Source organism: Papaver somniferum, unplaced genomic scaffold (genome assembly GCF_003573695.1).
Source record: "Papaver somniferum cultivar HN1 unplaced genomic scaffold, ASM357369v1 unplaced-scaffold_18, whole genome shotgun sequence".
NCBI lineage: Eukaryota > Viridiplantae > Streptophyta > Magnoliopsida > Ranunculales > Papaveraceae > Papaver > Papaver somniferum.
The window spans coordinates 4,278,078-4,297,317 of record NW_020627707.1 but is presented as its reverse complement, the minus strand read 5'-3'; the positions used below and the strand labels follow the sequence as shown (position 1 = coordinate 4,297,317).

The window sequence follows — 19,240 nt, the reverse complement described above, 5'->3', positions numbered from 1 at the left end:
TTCTTGGAAGTCAATTGATAGGAAGTGGCCTGAGTTTGCTGCTGAGAAACGTAATGTGCGTCTAGGACTCGCCACTGATGGTTTTAATCCTTTTGGAATGATGACTACATACAGTACTTGGCCCGTCATGGTTTTTACTTTTAACCTTCCCCCATTAGTATGCACGTCAAAAGATTTTACACTGTTAGCACTACTTATTCCTGGTCCAAGTGGTCCCAATGGCAACATTGATGTTTATTTGCAGACCTTAATTGATGAGTTAATTGAGTTATGGTTAAAAGGAAAGCTAACGTATGATGCGCACACAAAGACTTCCTTTACAATGAAAGCAATTTTAATGTGGTGTATACATGACTATCCGGCTTATGCGTATATGTCTGGTCTGCGAACATCTGGAAAATTTGGTTGTCCGGCATGTGGTGAAGATACTGAGGCTCTGAGGCTGAAATGGGATAATAAGTTTGCATACATGGGTCATAGAAGATTTTTAAGGGATCGGTCTCACCCTTACAGACGTGAAACCGACAAGTTCAATGGATTTAAGGAAGATAGGGGTGCACCAATTCGTTTGAGTGGCGTTGAATTGTTTTATAGGACAGCAACAACAAACAAGGAATTCGGGAAGATGGTAAAGCGGTCACTAGTTGATTCTCCGTATTCGAAGAGATCAATTCTATACAATCTTCCATATTGGAAGGTAAGTGAATATGTGGTTATTTTCCGGCATTTGCTAACTTTAATCATTATGTTCTTGTTATTTATAAGTTTTGCTAACTTAGTTAATCTTAACTTTAGTTTCTGCAACTTCGTCATAATGTGGATGTGATGCATGTAGAAAAAAACTTTGCAGAGAACATGTTTGGGACTTTCATGAACCACAAGGATAAGTCTAAGGATGGGGATCCAGCGCGCAAGGATTTGGAACTGCTGAACTTAAAACCTGATTGTGGTTGACGGAAAAAAATGGTAAAGTAGAACGCCCACCATCTCCTTATTGCTTGCCTAAGAATGAAAGAGAACTAGTCTGTAAAATTTTTAGCAAACTGAAAGTTCCTATTGGTTATAGTGGAAACTATAAAAAAAAAGTGGATATGAAAGAGTTACAATTTAAGTGTTTGAAGTCCCACGACTACCACATGCTTATGCAGGGTTTGATGCCAATTTTTCTAATGTATTGTTTCAAAGATCATAAGCTTTTGCGTGAGGCAATACGTCAATTGTCATTGTTTTTCAAAGTTCTTTGTTCTAAGGTTATTGATCGTGAAGCGCTTCGTCTAATGCACGAACGTGTTGTGGAGTCTTTATGTGTGTTTGAGATGTACTTCCCACCGGCTTTTTTTGTTACGATGACTCATCTTGTCGTACATTTGGCCGAAGAGGCACTAACATTGGGACCAGTTCAATTTAGGTGGATGTACCCTTTTGAGAGGTATACTTCTTTAATTGTTGATACTTTCAGTTTCTTTATTACTTTATGAACTTATATATACCTTACATATATAATTGTGTTACTAGTTGCATGTGTAGGATGATGAGAACCTACAAGGTTTATGGTCGGAACAAAAACTATATTGAAGGGTCTATAACTGCACAATATGAGGTCGATGAAGGAGCGCGCCATTGGATGGAGTTCATTCCTGAGGGTAAGAAAAAGTCTTATAAGTGTCCAGAACCTCCTAATTCACAAGTAAAACCATACCAATTAACTTCCTTACAGCATCAACAAGTTCGTCTTTGGGTATTGAGACATTCAGAAGAAAATACTGAATGGGAAGAGTAAGTAGAATCCTTAACTTTGTCTCTGAACAATTTCTTTACACCATTTTGACCATATAATTTGTATAGTGTGAAGTAACCCTGTCATGTATAATTGTCTTTATTGTTTCACAGGAAATACAAGGCATACAGTAATACTTTTAACCGAAGATCAAGAAGCAAGCGTCAGGATTGCATTCCCTGGTTAAGAGATCAACTTCTAGGCACTCTCATGACATATTTTCATAGGCTCGTACTTGTCCCTTCCTTCAAGACAGTTTCCTATAGAGCGTATTCAGTGAATGGTTATCTATTTTATACAGCAGAGGCAGAGCAATATATGACTACACAAAACAGTGGAGTGACCATGGATGCCTTCACCAGCTTTAGAGCAAGCGCCAAAGATACCAACTTGGTGGGCTATGATACTTCTTACTTTGGCATTGTGAAAAAGATACTTGAACTCGATTATGAAGATTTCATAGAAGTTGTTTTTCTCTGTGATTGGGTCCGGGTCGACGACAAAACAACTGGATCATATGTGGATGCAGAGACAAACTCGAGGTTCGTCAACTTCGAAAATTTTAATAGAAGCTCTAAAGAAGTTAACGAACCCTTCATCCATGCTTCTCAAGTTGCCCAAGTCTTTTATTGCGCTGATGAGACTAGAAAGCATTGGCATCTTGTATTAGAATCTCCCAAGAGATCTGGCCTAAAGGTGAATGCTTATGAAGATCCATATGTGTTTGCTGCATCCATGAATCAACCTTCTTTCTTCAACATCTTTAGATGACGACGAGTATTGGATGGAGATTAGGTAATATCTCTCGACTGAATGCTTGAATGCTTGCAGCACTTATACTTTTTTATATGATTTCAACCTGCTACCTTGATTGAAGTTATTTTTTGAGTTTGTGTATACTTGTTCCAACAAAGAAAAGAAAGATGTCCATGTAGTTTCTTACTTTCTGGTCCTTTAACTGGTAATTAACATTTTCATTCATTTATTTCATTATTTGTGAAATCTTTACATCTTCTATTACTTTGGTCAGTGACCTTCAGATCTGCTGTTGTATAACTTAGTTGCACTTGTTTTTGCAGAGTGAAGGTGGTGCAGCTGTCTGGGTTCCTGCACCAGGGAGAGAGATTTCTGGAATACAGGCTGGTTCTTTCTACAACCTGCCTCAGGGACAACACATAACATTTGCTCCATCTCAAACTGGGCATCCAGCCTTTGCTGGGATATATCACCCAACACAGACAATAGGAGGAGCACCTGTTCACCCTCTGCTTCAGCAGTCTCAAACCATGGCTGGAGCTGTTGAAATGGTAGGACCTCATGCAGGAGTTTATCATCAGCAGCCTCAATGCACACAGGTGAATTGGACCAATACTTACTGAAATAGAAAGAAGTTTCATTATATTTTTTGGAGTTCAGAATGCTCAAGTATAATTATAACTTAGAATGGTGTGAATTCAGTACCCACGTAAAACTTTTCATGGTTTTTGACCTAACTATCAACTCGATTAATATAAATCGAGTTACTGTTGTAAACATATTTTGAATTTGGATTGAATGGTGAATGTTTTGTTATCAAATGAGCATCTATTAAAGTTCAGTTTAATGAATTTCAAATTTTATGCCAGTTAGAAATGTGAATCAGATTTTATAAATTGTAATAAATTTCAAATTTCAGGCTAGTCAGATGAAAGCCTAGTCAGACTGGCACTAGTGGAAAATAGAAGTTTAACAACTTCCACGACAAGAAGTAATATCGCTAAATACGACTGTGTTCATCAGCTCTAACTTATTAGTGGTTTTTTCCAAAACGATTGTGTCTCACAAACGTTCAATTCTTTGAGAAAACTACTTCTTTCAGCAGTTCTATCGATAACACTGATTGACACAGTAGTTTATTTCGATTATCATACAAAAAAAAAGGATTTGATTCAGGTGAATCAAGCTGATTCACCTGAACCTTAAGTTAAAATCAAATATGATTAAAACAAGCTAAAAACCTAAACTTATATTTAATGAAAATTATATGAACTACTAAATCCATTTTACAACTTCAACAATATACTATCACTTATCCAATCTGAATATTGATACTATTTGGTTACAATATACATTACAAATTAATGAAATGCAACCTGGTTTTCTAACACACAAAAAAAAAAAAATTGTCTACAGATGACACCTTTTAAGGATCCTCCAACAATCTCCATTTAGCATTCAGACATTGAAGTTAAACATGCTCAAGCTGATATGAAGAGCAACCAATTTGATATATAGCACTGGACAATCACCACTACCAGCAGTTTTATCTTTCATCGTAACTTCCTGCAAACAAAAGATGATAGTTAGTTTGGATCTAAAGCATTCAAAAAACAAAAATACAGACAAGAAGTAAAACAGAGTTATAACTCTTGATCCAGTTATGATGACAAACTGCAAGGTTACAAGTTTCATTCAATCAGGTTAGGGACTGAAATCTTGTTCTTATGAATGTGCTCTATATTATACTTAGGAACAATGAAAAGAATCCACAAAAGAAAAAAAAAAACTAATTACCAAGCGACTCTACTGAAAAGAATCACGCGAAACACAGGCAGAAGCTATTCATGTATTAAGGTTACAAAATATGAGTACATAAGTACTCAACTAATCTTAAGCATACAAATAACCAGCAAATGTTTAAAACATGTTAATTCACCGACATAAATAATTTCAGCACTCATGATATTGCTATATACAAGGTTTAGAATGGCAGGAAGATAATAATAGCATAATTACAAATAAAATTACTGAGAACATAACAAAACCATTGAGGCTCTCAGCAATTCACAAAGCGCAAATAAACCCAACACTCAAGGAAAAGTATAGCGTCAATTCATCGGTGGAGAAAATAAATCTCTGCACCTGTCACTAGCATAACCGCAATCGCAAATGCTCCCCAGATACCATTCTTCTTTGGGACCGTAGAAATGAAAATGTAAATTTTAGGTAAGAAACATGATGTTCTTTAACAAAATTGAGTAACAGATATTGCAATATATCATTACCATTTAAAAAGGGAATTCATTCACATGCATTTGAATTGAAATTTAGATGAATTCTACAACCAACATAGATTATTGTTAACAAACAACAACAAGGTTCAGCACTTATTTTATACATGTCTAAACACGCGGTAGGGTACAAATTAAAAAACTACTACCATGTACTCGTAGTACCATATAGGTCATCACAACATACATACACAGATTAACTAAACATGTAACTCCAGCCAAATTAATATTATTCATGAATAGAAATGTGTAGGAAAAACAACAAGTGCAACCTATAGAAGTAAAACAATCACCTCCTATAAATTAAACATGGTAACAAATCCTCACCTGGATGTAAATTTGTTCAATCCATCATTCAAATCCTCACATGCTCAAATTGTAAAACTTCGCTTTCTACAAATTAAACACGACCACAAATAGAATCACAATCAAAAGCTTATAACCAAGTTTTGTAAAAATTTGCTCTTATCATAATTCATCAAATCTTTACCTGCTCAGATTATAAAACTTTGTTAAATACACCTTTAGTTTTTTATTGGTTCCAGTAATTCCGTATCTAATTCAGCTATAGTTGATGGGGCTGTGAAAGTCCTTTCCTCTGGCTTTAGATTCTACATCATATAATACAATAAAAATCAAACACCTTGATGCTTATATGATCCACATAATACCAACACCCTTGCACATGAAACAAATTTCAAATTACATCAAGGATATACAGCAGAAATTATAATCAATTACCTTGCTTGAAATCACAATACCATGGCCAAAGCAACCTACATACAAAATTATAAATTGCAAAATCCATCAATATAAAATTAAATTCTACAAACACTGTCAATGAATCATGTATTAAGCAAAACCAAACCTGAACTAGTTCTGCTCATCATACAATTTCTCGACCAGCTTCTTATCCCTTCTCTCCGTAGCCACATCCCACATATGATTACCGATACACATCTGCTATAAAATTAACATAATCAATGAAGCATAAGAAGTCATAAGAAGAAAATTAGGGTTTTTATTTTGTGTTTCTTACCCTTCCATTTGTAGATGTAATACCTATAATTACCTATAACATAAAGAAATCCATTGATAATTCCTAGTAGAGAAGAATTTCTTCAAACCATAACCTATTCATCACTAAATCTGTTGTTCTCTTCTTCGATATATTACTAATGATGAAATCAAAAGATGTTTGATTTCTTCTTTAGTTACAGAACGAAATAGAATACGAGTGAATTAGAACCGATCGAAGAAATTGATGAAAGAAGATGATGTTACAGATCGAAGAAATTAATAAGAGAACAAAATATCACAGATCGAAGAAATTGAAGAAAGAACAAAATATTACAGATCAAAGAAGTTTAAATAAGAAGAAAACATTATAGATCGAAGAAATTAATGCAAAGCTAGAGATCGAATCATGGGTTCAGGGAGAAACGAATCGTGGGAACGACTATGATTTTGTTTGAATGAAGTTTCAGGGTTAGGGTTTGTTTGTTTCAGTTTGGTGAAAAAGATGAAGAAGATGGAAGAGAGACTGCATCTGGGTTAGAATTAAAAGTCAGAGAAAGAGATAAAGTTTCAGGAGATATAATCGAGGATAATTCTAGGTATAAAGGAAACAATTTTCTCTCACAGTAGTTTTTAAAATTCTACTTTTTTACATAAATACCCTCTAAAAAATGACTATGTTAAACACAAGTTTTATTTATTTTTTATTTTTTTCCCGAAAAAACAACTGTGGCTCACAGCACCTGCAGTTACGTCAGCCCAGCAACAGTAGTATTTGTGAAGCCCAGGAAGTGGTTATAAACTCATTTTCCACTAGTATGGGATTCAGACGAATCATACTTTTAAAAGTATTCAGCCCATATAAACTACTTCTGGAAACAGGCGATTAACTTTTATATTTTCTAATTTAAAACTTTAGAAACCACTGTTAATGTCAGTGTCAATTGACTGTCAGCAAAAGTAGTATTTTTAAAGATATCAACTTCTGTGAGACACAGTCGTTTTGGAAAAAACCACTAATATATTACAACTGATGATCACAGTCGTTTTTGATGATATTACCTCTTGTATTGCCAGTGGTTTAACTTCCATTTTTCACTAGTGACTTGAGAGGGAGAGAACAACTTGTAATCAAAGAAGAGCAATAATAACATTCATCATTTCACCCCGTGGACGTAGGTAATCATACCGAACCACGTATATCCTTGTGTCTGCATTTGTTGTGTATCTTCACTTTGTGTTAAATCATTTTCTACTTCGTTGTATGTGGTGTGTGGTTTTATGCCACTACAAACAGTAATCGTAACAGTGACGCGCGCTTACATACGGAAGAGCTTGGATCGATGATGCATAATCCACGGCCCGAAAACATTTTTTTAATTTATTCTGATGACCACAGCCACGAGGACATGTCGACACAGTTGATTCGACTCAATCTAGAAGTGGAGGACCAAATTAATTTATTGTTGAATTTTTATTGGGAGGCACCAATTATCTAGAGTCTCCACTCGGGTCCTATGGCTGAATTTGCTGTGCACGGTACCCAAGAGTACTGAATATGATATGTTAGTGTTCAAGGTCTAATCTTATACTTCCGAATACATAAGCAACTTGATCTTAGAATCTCTTACCAACATACTTAAAATTAGTATTAGAGCAACCGTTGACTTATACTGCAAATGCAAATTCCAATTTTTTTTTAAACCAACTTGTTCCGGGAACCTAGGTTGTTAAGTATCTCATCACATGCATGTTAATTAATGGCCCCTAACTAATACACGTCTGACTTATCTTGCAAAATCCCTTTTCTTTGCTCAACTTGATCCAGGAATCTAGCTAGTTACAAATCTCATCACAAATCTGTAATTTAGCAGGCATACAAATTGAACGAACCACCACATAAACAAACACTTTTTTCATTTTCGAAATAAAAGAATTTTTCTGCTCCATTGGAATTACCATATTGCCGTTCCCATCTCTCCGTGGATCGATCACTTTCGCGACATCAAAGATTTCTTTAGATCAAATTCAATAGCTGAGACCATAGTATATGGACGGTGCGATGGATTCCAATTTGTACAAAGCTATACAAGAAGGAAACGTTGATGGCATGAAACAGCTGATAACAGCTAGTCATGGCCGTTCCGGTAGTGGTGATCATTATCTCCTCCAAGCAATGACGGCCTATCTCAATAGCAATCCACTTCATGAGAATGACAAACAAAAAGAATGATACAGCACTTCATGAGACACTGCATTATGTAAGTGGATCCATTAATCTAGTACTTCCCTGGTTGATCGATGCCGACCCAGGTTTTGCTTATTTTGCTAATGATGCTGGTGAGACACCACTTTACCTGGCCGTTAAAAATGCTACAATTAATGAGATTGAATATATCTTAGAGAAATCTCCATCCCAAGCTCATACTGCTCCTGACGGAAGGACCGTGCTACATACCGCAATGCAGCTCAATGACTATTTTCGGTCAGGTACATGTACTATTTCAACTGGATACTATGTTAAAAGAGAATCATATTGTGCTTCAATTGGCTTTTTTTTTTTTTTTCTGAGGTAATTTTAAATACCCTATTTACATACTGATAACCTTGAAATATATTCATGCTTGACCGCGTACCACGACTACAGCTGATACTGCAGAACTATTGTTGAAAAAGAAGCCACTTATAGTAAAAGAAGTGGACAAAGATGGCTGTAGTGCACTTCACTATGCTGCTTCGTTATACAGAGCTCACGCCTTCGCTGAAATATTGGATGCTGATTCATCTGTTGGGTATTTTAGAGATAAAGATGGCATGACGGCCCTTCATTATGTCGCAGGATATTACTTTAATGTGGCTCCTGATGATTATTTTCACATGCTAGTATTGATGAAGAAAATGATCGGAAAACTAGCAGAAAGTTGCCCTGATTGCTGGGAAATCAGAGACAACAAAGGCCGTAACTTTCTTCATATTGCTGCTGAAACCAGAAAAGTTTACTGTTTTGAGTATATTTTTAAAGATATGCCATCATCACCGACAAATGATCTTATGGTGATGAACCTTTTAAATAGGAGGCAAGACAATGGAAACACACCTTGTGATTTGCTCCGAAGTTTAGACCCGAATGAATATCCAGGTTATAGAGATGATTGCCTAGAGTTTATCAAGCGAGACCCAAGAACAGGACAGGATCATATCCATCCACGTGATTACGATCTCGATGTTTCTCAAAGGAACAGGGTATGTAACTCTTCTCCTACTATCTCTAGACTAAGCCTGTTTTGCATGATTTATAGCGCTGATACCAGTACCATCAGGGCGATACATGATCGTTTAGGATCTTATTGTTCTATATGAAATGGTATCAGCTCCGATAATACTGGTATCCCCTTTGTAAGTTATACTGCTTTGGTGTAGTGTCTTCTCATCGCAACCTTTTTTCTTATTTTATAGATATTGCTTATTTTCATAAATGTTTCTTTCTATACTTATAATTTAAATGATTTTTTCAGAGTGTGGAGATTTCCGTAAAAAGAGTAAAATTATCACATTAAGTTATAAAAGAAAAAAAGAATAATCAACAAAATATTTTATCTTTACTAATATATATTTCTTTACCTGCTAGCTTTAGAAAGGAAAAATATATATTTTTCTTGTTTTATTTTCATTTTCTATATCGAAGGCATATTTTTCTTTGCCTGCTTCATCAGAAAGAAAAAAATGTACTCCCTCCGTTCCGATTTACTTGACGTTATAGAGATTTTCACGCAGATTAAGAAATAATAAAGAGAGTAATTTTTTTTTCCAAATCTACCCATATTAATATCTTCCTAAAATTTTAAACCACCTAGTTTTTAGTTTCTAGCTTTAATGTAAATTATGTATCACGTTATAATTTATTTGGGATAAACCAAATATTCCTTACAAATCCTTGGAATAATTATTTATCTGCTGATTACAATGAGAATTAATGGTATGATGTGATTCCAAAGTAAGGGTAAATCAGTGAGAATTTAGGAAAAATACTTAAACCCTCATTTATTTTGGAACACAAATAAAACCCTAAAACATCAAGTAAATTGGAATGGAGGGAGTATGTTCTTTTGGAGATGCTTTTATTTTCTTACTAATGCATGATACCTTTTTCTTGTTTTATTTTCATTTTCTATATCGAAGGCAGAGGCGAAATTAGTAAATGGTGAACACCTACATGATATAGAGGGTCAAGCTAATATGGTAGTGGCAACACTTTTGGCAACTATTGCATTTGCAGCTGCTTTTACATTTCCTGGAGGCTACACCAGTGAAGGCACTGCAACTTTGGCTAGAAGAACAGCTTTCATAATTTTTACTGTTTGTAACAATCTAACCATGCTTCTGTCCTGTTCCTCTTTGTTAAGTCACTTTTATTGTTTAACAATGAGAACATCATATGGCTTCAGTACGGTCATCACCTACGGATCATTACAACAGATCCCGTCCTTTTGTACACTATTATCCATCCCAACGACGATGGGGGCATTTGTGGCAGGTACATACGCGTATCTAAGCGAGTTTCCTGGACTTGCCATTCCCATTTGTATACTTGGTTGTGGTTTCTTCCCATCCTCTTTTATCATTGCCTATAGAGCACTACGGAGATTCTCCCGTCTCAGCGATATGGACAAACGTGTAGTGTTTCCTTCTAATGTAGGATACTTAGTAGATTTTAAATATTATAATACTAATGAAATCAGGATGTTGTATTCAAAAAAGAAAAAAAATGTAGATCAAGAATTATATTTTTAGATTTTATTTACGTATAAATGTTTGGTTCATCTTTTTTTTATCTTTTCGAAGTGTAAAACCCTGAAGAAGGAAAGGGTACAACTGCTCAAAAAATGTAACAAAATTAAAACTACCTAAAAAGATAAAAATTACAATCATAGTTCTTCAGCATCATAGGACTTCGTTCTCCATCGGTACCCAATGAGTTGTCTTTTACATGGCTGGAAATATGTATGTCGCCACAATACCAATCTCCGTGTGTGTTAAGTTCTAGATACATTACCCAAAAAAATTCTCAAAAAAATTCTGGAGACAGAAGAATTCGTTGGTTATCACCTTCATAACACCTATACTGGCGACGATGGATACTCATCATGGCCAGCAATCTCAGAAAGTTAACAACCCCACCAGTATCCCTCCTCCAATACAAACTGGAGGTTTGACTGAACGTATACCTTTAACGCTTCAACAACGTGGAATTCATCATTATCCTGCAGACCCATCCTTCCTCTCCAGCTTCATCAATCCGAGTAGGGTTCTTCTTGATTCATTCCCCCCTGAGAACGAAGAATCATATGCAAAAGGATGGTACAGTGGTTTTATAAAAGAAAGCCAGGCAGCAGGAGCAGAATCCTCGGAGGTACAGTCTATGATTCTGAAAATACTTATGTCTGCCCAAGTCAAATTTACCTGTTTCTGATTACTGTTATTGATTATTGTGCTAATGGTGTTTTTCTTTCTCGCAAACAGGTTTCGGACCGCAACAATGCTACAGGTCAATCTGAGAGTTACGGGTCTATTGAATTTAATAATCATGGTGCGGCAGATGAGCATCAGGATGACAGTCATGAATTCTCAGTAATCGTTGCAAATTTGGCTGCTGAAGTTACAGATTATGTATTAGAAGAGACATTTAAGGTTAAGCACACCTCTGTTAAGGGTGCAAAAGTTGTTACTGATAGAACCACTGGACGCTCTAAGGGGTATGAATTTGTTAGATTTGCTGATTAAGACGAAATGATGAGGTCACTGACTGAACCGAATGGTCAATATTGTTTAACAAGACCCGTGTGTATTGGACCTGCCAGCACTGGACCTGCTAGTATTCCAAAAGGTACATGTTGCTCTGATGATTCTTCCCTGATTTTGATAACAACTTGATTCATGCATGGTTTGTTAATTTGCAAATTACTGTGTCTTTGCATGTCAGCTAATGCCTAATGGTAACATGATCTTCTTCTAGTTTTCGTGTTGCATAATATTTGTCGGAACATTATCTATATACCCCTACTATGAGGCCCCTTGCAAATATATCCTTTTGAACTTTACAAATACCCTTAAGCTTAATACATTACTAACATACCCTCTTTTATACAGTGAATTATAAAAAGGACTAATCATTATTCAAAAAAAGAAAAAAAAAACTACCTCTACTACCCGCCACCACTGTCCACCGCCAACCACCACCGCCGCCTACCACCACCAACCACCACCACCACCGCCGACCACCACCGCCAACCACCACTATCACCACCGCTAACCACCAACAACCACCACCGCCAACCACCACAACTGTCCACCACCGCCAACCACCACCAACCCCCGCAGCCGCTAACCAACACCACCAATGTTCACCACCATTGCCACCAATCACACCGCCGTCGTAAATAACCGCCACCCATCGCCGCCGCTAACCACCACCGCTGCCTCCAACCACCACCGTCGACAACCACCACTACCATGTGGAGTCAACTAGCAGAAGTTGTGTCCATATCGGAGGAAACTAGCTCAAGTTGTCTCCAATAAATAGTGTCCATACCGGAGGCAACTAGCTTAAGTTGGCTTTTGGAGACAACTAGCTCAAGTTGTTTCCAATAAATAGTGTACAAGAACAAGTTGCAAAACAAAATGGAGCCAACTAACTCAAGTTGTCTCCGAATCTGAGGCAACTAGCTCAAGTTGTCTTCAAAAGTGAAGGCAACTAGCACAAAGTTGTCTTCAAAAGTGAAAGCAACTAGGGCAAGTTGTCTTCATATATGGAGGCAACTATCACAAGTTGTCTCCAAAAAAATAAAAATTGTACACAAAAAAGTGAACCTAGTGTGAGTCGAACAAACATCTTCTGACATATAGTCAGTTGTGCTACCATTGCACCACAGATTCGTCAATACAAAGTAACATATCAAAATCACATACCAGCACTTGCCACTTCATATCTCTTTTAAGTGCACAACCAACAATTCGAACCACCACCAGACAGTATCACATCCTCCATCAATGCAACAGCTTCATGACCACAAACTCTACCTGCAACAACTTCATGACCACAACCATCTATGTACACTTGCAACATGAGCCAAACAGATGCAGTCACTTCCATGCCCTTACCCAAACACCATCAACAACACACAAGCAGCAACAACTCCTTGTTCTTCTCTTCACTGACTGGATACACAAGCAGCAACAACACACAAGCAGCAACCATCTATGAGTGGATGCAAAGGTTATTAATCCTTGAAAACAGTGACCATCACAGCAACTAAATCCATGGAGAAAACAGAACCAAAGAAGATAGTTCAAGATGGAATCATTTATGTCCTAGCTAGTTAACATAGTAGTGGTTCTTAAACCCATATTATATTATATATAACTTTTAAAGCAAATAAATAAAGAAATACTAGTAAATGACTACTACCTCATGCACAATCCTGATGGTTGAATCTAAAGCATAACTTGAGCACACCACCAATCAGCAGATACATACTCTTCCTTTACTGTCCAGCTTGCAGTCTGCAGATGATAAATGAAAGAATTAACCACCGGTTTAGAAAAAAAAAAATCTCTGCAACAACCATTTTTACCTGACAAAACAAACTCAGACAAATCCAAAACAAAACCGAAACTCGATACATAAACAACAGATACAAGTTCACTCTAAAAAAATGAAGCAACTAGCACAAGTTGTCTCCAACACTGGAAGAAACTTGGTCAAGTTGTTTCCAAATATGGAAGCAACTAGCCCAAGTTGTCTTTAAATATGAAGGCAACTTGTTCAAGTTGTCTCCAATTTGGCGGCGACTAGCAGAAGTTGTGTCTAACAAAAACTGTACATGAAATATCTGGAAATCTCAACAAGTATTATTTTAACAATTTTAATTAGTCGCAATATTTAAAATCAGTTATAATCCCAAGTCTAAATGAGCATTTTATTTCAGATATTATTATGAAGTCTTAAATCATGTCCCTAATACAAATGATCACAGCATTCTGGGGTATACTCTTCTTGGAACATTTTCACCCTACCGTGTACTGCAATAGAGAAGTACACTCTGATGAGGGGTGTTATCAACTTATTGGATATCCTGAATGGTGGGGAGATAGACCTCAGAGTGGAAGAGATTATGGCAGAGACGGCAGGACAGGTGGTAGAGGTCGAGGTGGTTCTGGTTCTGCATATGGCAGAGGTGGTAGAGGACATGGAAGCAACAATCAAGTTCGTGCACATAACTTGAATATACCAGCGGCTCAGCAATCAGGTGGTGTGACATCTGCAGATGGAATGGGTTTGGCTGGAGTGACAGTGACACAACTTCAGCAAGTCCTTGAGTTTTTAAACTCAAACAAATCAAATTTTCACCTACAAGGTAAGAAGAATCACGTTTCCTGGATTGTGGATACAGGGCTACAAATCATGTCACTTGCAATATTGATGACATGATAGAAGTGAAAGATATTAAGGCATGTTCAGTTGGCCTTCCAGACGGAAAATATGCAAACTCTGATAAAATTGGAAGTGTGATTCTTCCTGGTGGTTTGAGACTTGATAATTTTCTCTATGTTCCACAGATAACATGTAACTTAATTTCGGTTACACAAATGATCGATAAGTTAGTATGTATTGTGCAATGTACTAACAGTTTATGTCTTATACATGACCGGTTGACGAGGAAGGTGATTGGAGTGAGTGAGAGACAAGGTGGACTATATATTTTCCATGGTGTGCTTCCTGTTAAAGTACTTGATGTTAGTGGGAACTCATATGAGCTATGGCATCAAAGAATGGGACATCCATCGGAGAAAGTTTTACAAAAGCTACCAGTTGTGAGTAGGTTATTTTTAAAGAATAATAATGCTTGTGATATTTTCCCACGAGCAAAACATCGTAGAAGTAGTTTTCATGTTAGTTTGAGTCATGCCAGTTGTATATTTGAGTTAGTTCATCTGGATTTATGGGGTCCTTACAAGACACCTTCTTCTTGTGGAGCTCATTATTTTCTGACAATAGTAGATGATTTTTCAAGAGGTGTGTGGATTTATTTGATCAAAAGTAAAACTGAAGTTGAATTGGTACTTCTTAATTTCATTGCTCTTGTGAAACGTCAGTTTGGTAAAGAAATCAAAATTGTTAGAAGTGATAATGGAACAGAATTTAATACATTGCGTGGATATTTCAAGACTAACGGGATAGTCTTTGAGACATCATGTGTTGGTACACCCCAACAAAATGGGAGGGTTGAGAGAAAACACTAACATATAATGAATGTGGCAAGAGCCTTGAGATTTCAAGCCAATTTACCAATACGTTTTTGGGGAGAGTGTGCATTGACTGCAGCATACTTGATTAATCGAACACCAACACCTATTCTTAACAACAAAACTCTATATGAAATCATGTTTGGGAAGTTACCTCCATATGATCATTTGAAAGTGTTTGGGTGCTTATGCTATGTGCATAATCAAAGTAGTAAAGGGGATAAGTTTGCAAGCCGAGGAAGGAGATGTGTATTCCTTGGTTATCCTTTTGGTAAGAAGGCGTGGAAAGTTTATGATTTAGACACAAAACAATTTCTTAGTATCAAGGGATGTGGAATTTTATGAACATCAGTTTCCTTATATGACAAGTATTACAGGAAATACCACTGAGATTGTTCCGTCAAATAATTATGTTTGTTGGAGCGATGATAAAGATGGAGAAGAAGGACAGTTGTCTAGAGGTGTTATGGAAACTTATCAAGACGAGTTGCAGCAACAAAGAAGTGATGAATCATTGTCTGAGACTGATTGTGAAACTAAAAATTGCAAGGAGAAGCTCAAGAACAACCTGAGGAGAATGATACTAATAGCAATGACACAACAACTGAAGGTGTGGTTGAGAATAATAGTAGTGAGATGGGTAAAGGAAAACATAAGAAGATTCCTTCAAGCAGACTCAAGGGTTTTGTGACGCACACTGTACGAGAAAATAGTCCACCTTCCACTCATCCTACACAATCATCAGCCTCAGGTACACCTTATCCTTTGACATATTATGTTAGTTGTGATCGTTTTTCTGCAGTTCATAGAAAATACCTTGCAGCTCTCACTGCTGTAAATGAGCCTAAGAGCTTCAAAGAAGCTATGAAGCATCCAGGATGGAAAAAAGCCACGGCAGAAGAAATAAGAGCTCCAGAGGAACAAGGAACATGGGAATTGGCAGAATTACCACCTGGTAAGAAGGCACTAGGAACCAAATGGATTTACACAGAAAAGCGTGATGAAAATGGAAATTTGGTGCGTCTGAAAGCAAGACTGGTAATATTTGGGAATCATCAAGTTGAAGGATTGGATTACAATGAGACATTTGCACCAGTGGCAAAGATGACAACAGTTCGTACTTTTCTAGCTGTTGCAGCAATTAAAAATTGGGAAGTGCATCAGATGGATGTGCATAATGCCTTTCTTCATGGAGATTTGGAGGAAGAAGTGTATATGAAGATACCACCAGGATTTTCCAAGGGAAATCCTAATATGGTGTGTAGAATGAAGAAATCACTATATGGCCTAAAACAGGATCCTTGGTGTTGGTTTGCAAAATTATCAGCAGCCTTGAGGAATTATGGATTTAAACAGTCATACTCAGATTATTCTCTCTTTACTATGACAAATGGAAAGATGCATCTTAATGTTTTGGTGTATGTTGATGATATGATTGTAGCAGGAAATGATCTGGTCGCACTTCATAATTTTAAAACATACTTGGGACAATGTTTCAAGATGAAAGATTTGGGGAAGTTGAAATACTTTCTATGATTGGAGGTGGCTCGTAGTAAACAAGGTTTCTACATATGCCAGAGGAAGTATACATTGGATATTATCATGGAAACTGGGTTATTGGGAGCAAAACCAGCAGAGTTTCCAATGGAGACAAATCATCGTCTAGCTTTGGAAAAGGGTAAAATTTTAGATGATGTAGAGAAATATAGGAGATTAGTTGGTCGTCTGATTTATTTGTCAGTCACCAGACCGGATCTTGCTTACTCAGTGCATATCTTGTCGCAATTTATGCAACAACCAAGAATAGAGCATTGGGAAGCATCCCTTCATGTGGTTAGATATTTGAAGAAGGATCCTGGAAAAGGAATTATGTTGCGCTCTGATAGTGGTCTCAGTTTAAAAGGATGGTGTGACTCAGATTGGGTAAGTTGTCCATTAACTAGACGTTCATTGACAGGATGGTTTGTTCTTCTTGGGTTTTCACCTGTGTCTTGGAAGACTAAGAAGCAGCATACGGTTTCTCGGTCCTCAGCTGAAGCAGAATACAGATCTATGGCGGCAGTTACATGTGAGTTAAAGTGGTTGAAACAATTACTTGGTGATTTAGGAGTTCATCATACACATGGGATGCATCTCTTTTGTGATAATCAATCGGCATTATATATTGCTCAGAATCCAGTATTTCATGAACGAACAAAACATATAGAAGTGGACTGTCATCTTGTCAGGGATGCTATAATAAGGAAGATTATATCACCCTCTTACACTCCTACAACAGTGCAATTGGCAGATATCTTTACAAAATCCTTAGGAAAGCACAGTTTAAGTTTCTTTTGTCCAAAATTGGCATTTGTGACCTCCATGCTCCATCTTGAGGGAGTGTATTAGGAAATAGGGCTATACTTAGAGTTATATTTGGAATTCGTGTGGTTCAAGTTTGTAACTTGAAACCCACGTCTGGTCTTGTATAAATGTCTTGAGTTTTAATGAGAAAAGTAAGCCTTGACCAAAACTTGACACAGAATCAATGTGGTGGGCAGATGAAAGCTAGATTTTACAAGTAAAGAAGAGGTCAAGTCTCAGTAGTCTAATGGGCGATTTCATGTATCCCATTAGAGCTCCTATTTGCTCATATCATGTGCTGCATGATGAATCGAACTGCTACACGAGGGTATGTCGTACCTAAGTCATCAGTATAGACACCCATGTCCCGCGCCAAGTAAGTTCCAAGGTCGGGCGGGAAGGGTAAGAAGGACAAGTGGGGCTTTGGGGCAACAAGCGGTGGGGGCAACCAAATATATGTTTTATATTTGGAGTTCTTTGTATAATAAATAATTACTGGGGACCTGCATATAATTTACATAAAATATAAGGAAAAAAATAGGTTAATTAGGACTTAAATAGTTATACTCCCTTCGTCCTAATTTGATTGCATCTTTTGTTTGCATTTTTCAGTTTTTCTTTACAAATTATTATTTTCTGATTATAACTGAATAATTTAAGAAAAAAAATAGGAAAAAATTTTGAACGCGCACTGCGCATTCAAAGTTTGAACCCGCACCTCTCTTATCGTTTGATTCGTAAGATGTGACATCATCAACTTTCAAACTTAACTGTAGTTATAGTTCCTGATTTTTAACTATAATATTACAAATCTTTAGCTTTTGACATATACCAATGCTTTTTACCTTCGGGCGCCAAAATCCAGCAATCATGTGATGACGACAAATTCAACTACCCAAACCATGCTTCAAAAAAAAAATACCCAAACCTTTTAAAATCTAGTCAGTAATATCAATGTCTGGGATGCTCAAACTAATCTTTAAGCGGTGGGATCAACTTACTTCTTAACTAGTCTCCAAATTCAAAAAAAAAAAGAAGATGTTTTTGGGCATAATTGCACTATCTGATAATGGCCTAATTTTCATGAACAATCACCCGGATCGAAAATGATGAGTCACTGAATTATTATCTTAGAAAGCTCTGTGGAAGATGAAGACGATCAAGTTAACCATCTTGATTTCATTATGTAAAGCTCACTTCAAAAAACAAAGATCTCATCATCAAGGCGAAAGAAATAATGGACAGAAAGAAGAATTTTATTGTGTTTTAGATTATTGATAATTGTGTTATAGATTATTGATAAAGTTCTAAATGATGCAATTTTGATTAGGGGGCAAAAGGTTCATATATATACCTGCATTTTTAAGGTCCTTTTAAAGTCAATCTATGCATCAGATCAGATTCTTAAATTTGAAACCCTATGACGCCATTCTAGCATCTATCCACTGACCATCACACAGGGGATGGATCAAATGGCTTAATCAAGTTTTAATGGTGCTAGGCTGCTAGCACAATGAAAAGGAGAAAATGGCGCTTCATACAATCAATTTGTTAACAATAAAAAGAACAATTATATGTTGATTGGTGGATGAATTCGTCTGAAGTTTTTGACATGGGCAAAATAAATAACGAAAGGTAAATAGGGTCTCCTAAGATTAACCGAAAATGTGTGAAATATTTTCCAAAAATCCGTGGATTAGTGAAAATTAGGGAAGTAACTACGGTCAGGTTTAAAATCTGATGATGTCAC

The 19,240-nt window shown here is 36.6% G+C and overlaps 3 protein-coding genes across 3 annotated transcripts; all 3 read left to right on the top strand.

The window, feature by feature from the left end:
* Positions 1–1,091: 1,091 nt before the first annotated feature.
* On the top strand, positions 1,092–1,680 carry LOC113337953. Its single transcript, XM_026583486.1, has 3 exons — positions 1,092–1,429; positions 1,528–1,629; positions 1,671–1,680. The coding sequence occupies exons 1-3, from the start codon at positions 1,092–1,094 to the stop codon at positions 1,678–1,680; spliced, it is 450 nt and encodes a 149-aa protein (XP_026439271.1).
* A 6,025-nt stretch (positions 1,681–7,705) lies between these two features.
* On the top strand, positions 7,706–10,635 carry LOC113337952 (ankyrin repeat-containing protein NPR4-like). Its single transcript, XM_026583484.1, has 3 exons — positions 7,706–8,334; positions 8,492–9,087; positions 10,024–10,635. Exons 1-3 carry the CDS (start codon positions 8,052–8,054, stop codon positions 10,633–10,635), a joined length of 1,491 nt encoding a protein of 496 aa, XP_026439269.1. The 5' UTR covers positions 7,706–8,051.
* Positions 10,636–10,975: 340 nt separating this feature from the next.
* On the top strand, positions 10,976–11,625 carry LOC113337951 (polyadenylate-binding protein RBP45A-like). The gene is made up of 2 exons (XM_026583483.1): positions 10,976–11,254; positions 11,365–11,625. The coding sequence occupies exons 1-2, from the start codon at positions 10,976–10,978 to the stop codon at positions 11,623–11,625; spliced, it is 540 nt and encodes a 179-aa protein (XP_026439268.1).
* Positions 11,626–19,240: the final 7,615 nt, after the last annotated feature.